At 56.9% G+C, this 6,845-nt stretch overlaps 3 protein-coding genes across 3 annotated transcripts in view; 1 reads left to right on the forward strand and 2 right to left on the reverse strand.

The window, feature by feature from the left end:
- Positions 1–169: 169 nt before the first annotated feature.
- On the reverse strand, positions 170–3,448 carry GUITHDRAFT_39786 (hypothetical protein; the record flags this gene model as incomplete). Its single annotated transcript, XM_005826124.1, has 6 exons — positions 170–476; positions 596–675; positions 826–950; positions 1,045–1,267; positions 1,313–2,274; positions 2,344–3,448. Coding segments are annotated over 6 exons (2,802 nt in total), but the record flags the coding sequence as incomplete, so codon positions are not given.
- Positions 3,449–4,044: 596 nt separating this feature from the next.
- GUITHDRAFT_76518 (hypothetical protein) lies at positions 4,045–5,387 on the forward strand (the record flags this gene model as incomplete). The annotated part of the gene is made up of 3 exons (XM_005826125.1): positions 4,045–4,245; positions 4,292–4,366; positions 4,416–5,387. 3 exons carry the CDS (start codon positions 4,045–4,047, stop codon positions 5,385–5,387), a joined length of 1,248 nt encoding a protein of 415 aa, XP_005826182.1.
- Positions 5,388–6,199: 812 nt separating this feature from the next.
- The window catches only part of GUITHDRAFT_114636 (hypothetical protein), a gene marked incomplete at both ends in the record, with an annotated part of 1,758 nt that continues 1,112 nt past the window's right edge, over positions 6,200–6,845 (reverse strand). The window contains 3 exons of the mRNA XM_005826126.1: positions 6,200–6,434; positions 6,496–6,604; positions 6,651–6,732. Of these exons, the coding sequence (XP_005826183.1) occupies positions 6,200–6,434; positions 6,496–6,604; positions 6,651–6,732 (426 nt within the window). The remainder of the gene's footprint in view (positions 6,435–6,495; positions 6,605–6,650; positions 6,733–6,845) is intronic.

The raw sequence follows: 6,845 nt of genomic DNA on the forward strand, positions 1-6,845 counted from the left end.
TCAGCGTCAACTCGTCGACCTTGAACGGATGCGAAAGATGAGCAACCTAACGACCGTCAGCACTCCTCCTGCTCCTGCTCCTGCTCCTGCTCCTGCTCCTGCTCCTGCTCCTGCTCCTGCCCCTTCTCACTGCCTCTCATCATCCGAACCTGCATTTCTCTCGCTCTCTCTCCTTCTTTTTCCTTACCTTGAACAATCTCGCCAACGACACAGTCGCTGGTTGTGAAAGAGTTCCATGCTCGCCAATACCAAACTTGTGCGCAACTCGGAGGAGGACTGTATACTCCCCGTGCGTGTTGAGTGGCTGCTTCTCGATGGTGAGGATGGCGATGTTGGGGGGAAGGGAGTGAAGACTGCCGGAGGAGCTGTTGCACATCCTTGAGCCCTGTCGGATGGCAGAGGCGAGCTGGTGGGCCTTGCGGGAAGACGCGAAGAGCACAGGCTCCAAGTAGATCTCATCTTGAACTCGTCGGTACCTGCAGGAAGCTCCTCAGATTGTCTCCCCTCCCATCCCCCTTCCCCTCCTCCCCTTGAACCATCATCATCTCCAGCTTCTCGTGCTCGTCTCTCCCTCTCCTCTCTCCTCTCGTCCTACCCCTCTGCTGCCGTCTCAGGCGAGGCGACAGCGAGCACATGCTTCCCTCGCACGACCAGCCCCTTGCCGATCCTGTACGGCTCGTGATGCACGTTATGATCCTCATCCTCCCAGTCATAGGGGGAGATAGACTGCGACAATAATCACGTTCAACCACAAGCACCTCCCGCTCCTCCTCCCGCTCCTCCTCTTCTTTCAGCACCCTCCTCCTCCTCCTCTTCTTTCAGCACCTGGGTTTCATTCAGGGGCTCCTGAACTCCTCGATTGTCATCGAAGAGCAGTCGACGATGGACCATCAACTCTAGCTGCCCGTCTACCAGACTTGTTCCTCCTTGGGCCCGGTCCACCAAGACAGCTACCTTGAAGGTCAGCAGGACGACCAGCGGGAGAGTAGAAGGGATGGCGAGAGGAGGTCAAGAATGGGAGGGAGGGGGGGAAGGGGTTAGAACCTAGCGAGGCCCAGGGGTCTTGGATTGCAATCATCGTGTTGACTGGAAAGAAATTCCCCGCCACAGGTTGCGTGACGTTGTAGCTGGGGACAGACGGGCGACATTGGGAGTCCTGGGCGTAGAGGGAAGTAGAGCACCTCCTCCTCTCCAAGATGTCTCGCCCGTTGGAGTCAGTGAGGAAGGAGGACGAGGACGAGATGTTGGTCTGAAACCGAGATATCACCTACCTCTGGGTCAGAGCAACTCACCCCTCCCTCAACCCCGTTACCTCCTTGCCTTGCAGGTCCTCCACAGGAATCGGCCCCACAGTCCATTCAACTTCCACCTCCTTGGAGAAGGAGAAGAGGCGGACGGTCTGGATCGCCCACTCGCTGAAGGTCTGGTGCACCTCCACAGAGCCCTTTCCTTCCTTCACCTTGATCGTCGCCCTGCAGTCTCTGCTCACACATCGCGCGTCCTGCCCGTCGGCTGCGGTGTGGTTGGGCCGGAAGATGTATGCTCCAGAGCGCTGCACGTTCTCGCCTTGAGCCGACTCATACCAGAAGAAGTTCTGCGAGAGCTCGATGCTCACTTGCTGCTCCTTGTTGAGGAACGAGGACAAGAGGCCGGAGGTCATGTTGAAAGTGACCTTGACAAATTTGTTCTCTACCACCAGCTGCTCCTCCGCTTCCTCCGTCCAGACCGCCTTCTCGAAGCGTCTTGGTGCCTCCTGCTTCTTCCGAGACTGATTCGGCTGGATCAGAAAGGCCCGGAAGCACAGGGGTGGGAGGAGAGCAGGGAAGGAGAGGACGAGAGACGAGGCGATATCGGCATGTTGCAGCTCCTGTAGCGAACTAGCGAGAGGAGTAGGAGGAAGAACATCTGACGCAATGACTTCACCCGTCTCAATCGCTGACACCTCTAGAGCCGATGAGTCCACAGGGACCCGGACCTGAAGCTGACGCTCAGCTGAGAGCGGGTTATATAGGACAACCACGAAGGAATCTCCTGCCCCGGAGGCCGAGGAGGAAGGCTGGCAGACAGTCTCGTTGAGTAGATGGCAGACCGTTAGAGACTTGTCCTTAGGCAGCCCCAGCATAGTTGCCATCCCCTCCTCAGCCGCCAAGTCTGCCACCAGACATCCAGCGGCCATTCGAGTGGCATAGTCGTATGCCACGTGCTGCATCTCAGTGCCGGAGACGGCGTCGTGATGCTGCGTGAGAGAGACGGCTGCTGCAAGAGGATCGACGTCTTGCCTGTCCATCCCGTACCAGAAGCGATACCATGGCTTTGACTTCCCCGCTCGCTTCAGTTGGGAACGCACATGCTTGTTGACAGGCAGGTCGGCGAGCAGCTGGATTTGACGCACAGCTTGCAAGTAGCCAGCCATCTTCCTCTCATACCGCTTCAAGGTTGGTCGGCTCGTGAAAAAGCCCGTCCAGTAGGAGTTGTCGTCGTTAGCGAGGGGCATGAAGTCGTCTCGCTTCACCGGCCACGTCAGGTTCTCCCGATGCTTCGCTGCCGTGTAGGTCGCGGGCGTGGAGTAGAACACGTTGACTCGACCGTCTTTGTTGACATGGTGGATGATCTTATCCAGATTCTTGTACCATCCGTCTGCATTCTCATATTGGAAATCGCTTCCCATCAAGAACATGATGTTCTGTGTAGGTGTTCCTGCCGACCGAGTGTTGTTAGCATAGCGCAGAGCAGTCTCAACAAACTTGTCGACGTAGAACTTCACGTTCTCATCCTCCATGCACTCGTCATCCATCACGGGAAATCCGCCATTGCACTGGTTCTGGTCGAAGCAGAACCCTGGCGGAGGCCCATACCCTCCGTCTAGAAACGCTCCGGTGAAGACTTGGGCGTCAGCTCCCCAGCTCGGCGAGGCCTGCCAGATCATCTCCATCTCGCGTCGCTCCGTCCGCCGCTTCGCCTCCTGCCAGTCAATGCGCGCAAAGTAGAGCGCGTCGAATCCCATCTCTGCCGACAGCAGCGACGCTTGGGTAGCCGAGTGTCCGAAGGGGTCGATCTGCCAGCCTATGCTCGGCTTGTAGTCAAACTGATCTTTCAGGAACCTGTGCCCGAAGGCCGTGTTTTCGATCATGCTAACAAAGTGTGTGCATGCCTCGTCGTGCATCGACCAGCCGCCATTGATGAACTCGAGTTGCCCCTTGTCCACCAACCCCTTCACGATCTCTCGTTTTTCGTCGCTTTGCTCAGTCCACCAACGTTGGAAGAAGGCTTGTTCCACGTACGTGAACTTTCTGTCCGCATTGAGCATGATCTCATCCAGCACGGTATCGAGGATGTACTGAACCCCTGCGTGCTGGATGGAGTTGTTCGCGCCGTAATAGTACTGGTCGACAGTCTTGAGCCATCCCACGTCGTCGTGGCTGTGGCAGATGAGGTGGACGTTGAGCCTGCCCTCCGAGGGAGCTCCCTGCGTCACACAGCCTGGTCGGTGCCGCAAGCTCTGCTCCTTCCTCCCTCCTCCCATCGGCAGTCCCGACGCCATAGCCACCCATACCGCCACCACAAACCCTCTCAGCATAGCAACCCAATCATCCCCCTCATTCCCAGCACTAATTTAATCTCCTGAGGCGGGCTAGGAAACTCATCACCCTCGTTCACTCGAGGATTTTGCCGTTCGAAGTTTCAAACATACACGCCTATCACCCCACCCCCTCCAGTACCTACATACCACCCACCATTTTCTCTTAAGATACCCCACCTTGATTTTTGTCTTGCCCCTTCTAGACTACCTTCATTTTGAACCTACATAGAAGGGGTACTTGCATAACCCCACCCACCTCCATGAAAAGCCTCAACGGACTTCTCAGACCCCAGTTTCACCACCCTCTATGCACTGACAGGAGCGAGAAGGAGAGGAGAGGAGAGGAGACAGAAGACAAGGAGACGAAGAGAGGAAGAAGAAGAGAAGAAGAAGAGTTGAACGGCGTTGGACGAACTTGCATCACACGAAGTATACCATCTCTGATCCTTCATTCATTCCTCAACATGGACGCATATGAAGTTTTGGAGAAGCTTGGCAGTGGATCCTTTGGGACCATTAGAAAGATCGTCAGGAAGTCAGACAAGAAGGTCCTGGTCTGGAAGGAGATCCGATACGGTAGAATGAACGAGAAGGAGAAAAGCATGTTGGTAAGCGAAGTGAACATCCTCCGCGAGCTCAAGCACCCCAACATCGTTCGCTACAAGGTTAGGTCGCTCTCTTGTTCTATTCCTGTTGATTCCGCCTTGTCAGGATCGCATCATCGATAGAGAGAGTTCAACCATCTACATCATCATGGAGTTTTGCGAGAACGGCGATCTTGCTTCGGTAGGCCCCGCGCTCCCCTTGCGGCCTGGTGTGACGAGCTTTCTGCCAGGTCATTCGCAAGTACAAAAGATGCGGCAAGCGGGTTGAGGAGTCAAGAATCTGGACCTTGTTCTTTCAGATCGCCTGTGCCCTGCACGAATGCCATTGCCGCAAACAGAAGATCCTTCATCGCGACATCAAGCCTGCGAACGTGTTCATTGACAGGAACAACGGCTTCAAGCTCGGAGACTTCGGGCTCGCAAGGGTGTTGAGCACGGAGACGCAGCTCGCCAAGACCAACGTGGGAACGCCCTACTACATGGCGCCAGAGCAAGTGAACGAGCTGCCCTACAACGAGAAGTGCGACATCTGGTCGTTGGGCTGCCTCCTGTACGAGATGGCTGCCCTCGCCCCTCCCTTCGAGGCTGCCAACCAGCTCGCGCTGGCTGTGAAGATCAAGGCTGGAAGGGTGTCACGGCTGCCCGAGCAGTACTCGGAGGAGCTGAACCAAGCTGTGCGATCGATGCTGCAGCTGGACAGCGCCAAGAGGCCAAGCATCGAAGATCTCTTCAAGCTCCCCAAAATGCAGGAGCAGGCCGAGATCGCTGTCCGCAACGCGTCGGCTGTGCCTGCCCAGTACGTTGACCGATACTTCTCGAGCCAGATGCGGAGGCTGCAGGCGAAGGAGGAGGAGATCTCGTCGAGGGCTCAAGACCTCGTCAACAAGGAGAAGGAGTTGCGAGGAGCCAAGTATGTGGACAGCGATGAGATCAAGAAGAGAGAAGAAGACCTCAAGAAGAAGGACGAGGAGCTCAAGAAGAAGGACAAGGAGCTTTCCGAGATGACTTCATCCTTCCAAGAGCGAATCAGAAACTTGGAGGCGAGAGAGAAGGCGGTGAGTTGTGCTGACGTGGCATCAGCCTGGTGTGACGCCTGCCGTCAGATGCTGGCGAGGGAAGAAGCCCTAGCGAGTCGAGACAGGAGCCTCAGCGACAAGGAGAAGCGGGTGGAGAGAGCCAAGCTCGAGTATCAGTCGCTGTGAGTTGACTTGTCGCATGCTGTGACGAGGTTGTCACATGACGGCAGGATGAGCGACCTGAAGAAGAGGAGGAAGGCGCTGGACGAGCAGATGGCGCGGGACCAGGACAAGGAGGCTGAGCGAAGAGACTCGGGCGACTTGGAGTACCCGGAAGCGAAGAACCTCTTCGATGCCAACAAGGTCTCCTCCTCCTCGCCTGCTCCTCTCCTCTCACTTTCCTTCAGCACGATAACTCAGAATTTGCTCACTGGAAGCTCGAGCGGCGCCACAGCTGCAGTGACGTGGAGTCGCCGATCCGATCGAGCTCAGAGCCGAAACGACAGGAGGAGGCGCCGGGGGGCTGCAACCCGAACCCGCAGTTTGCAGGGAGAGTGCGGGAGCTGCGAAGAATGTGCATGAAGAGCTCAGAGGAACCGCGATCTCCCACTCCTCATCCTCGTCAGGGCTACTTGTTCGAGAAGGAGGAGGAGGACGGGAAGAAGAAGGAGGAGGTGGGTAGGAAGATGACGGTCGACAGCAAGCGGCAGGCGATCTATGGAGCACTGTTCGGGAAAAGAGCTGGAGGAAAGGGCGAGCTGACGTCCAACGACAGCGACAGCGAGGAAGACTCGAGCATCGCTCCTGTGCGCCTCAACGGACGGTGAGCTGATGTTTGCCCTGGTCCGTTCCTGACGAGCTGTGACAGGCGCATGTTTGCGGCTCCTCTGTGCCAGGACATGGACTCGAGCATAGATTCACCGCTGACGTCTCGCTGAGCGAGGAGGCACCCAGAGGAGAAGGAGATGCGACTAATCAACTAATTAAACCAACTTCCCTCAGCTGTCTCCTCCCCTCCTCGTCATCTTGGCGACGAACAGACCGCTCGTCCCCGACGTCTCCTGGTCGAAGTACCAGGTGCCCTCGATGCCTCCTGGGCGGCAGGGGAGTGAGAGGTGCGACGGCATCTGCTCCATGCGGGCGTTGGGCTCGACCTGCAGGAACCAGGAGACGATCTGCTCGTTCTGTTTTTTGTCGAAGCTGCAGGTGCTGTAGATGAGGGAGCCGCCAACCCTGATAGACACTGAGATCAGAGCAGCGAGGAGGGGGGGAAGGGAGCGGTGGGCTGCGTTACTTGAGGTGTCGAAATCCGTTGACGAGCAGAGCTCGTTGAAGACTCTCGAGGGAGTCCAGACGTCCTTCTCTGTTCCAACGTCTCTCCATCGTCGACCAGCCCCACTTGTCTGTCAGCACCTCGCTCAGCTTGTCCCCACCCGAAATCTTCGCTACCAAACTTGGACATGTGACGTGAGGACGCGTCGTGCGTGCACTCAGCGTCGACGAGAACCTTGTCGAAGCCTCCATGACCCGCCTGCTATGCAGGAGGTGAGGGGCTCGAGCAGGGACAGAGTAGGGAGGAGAGAGGGAGAGAGGGAAGGAAGGTTAGGAAGGGGAGAGAGAGGGGGGGGAGATGAGAAGGAAGGA

The sequence above is a fragment of the Guillardia theta genome (assembly GCF_000315625.1).
Source record: "Guillardia theta CCMP2712 unplaced genomic scaffold GUITHscaffold_77, whole genome shotgun sequence".
Classification (NCBI taxonomy): Eukaryota; class Cryptophyceae; order Pyrenomonadales; family Geminigeraceae; genus Guillardia; species Guillardia theta.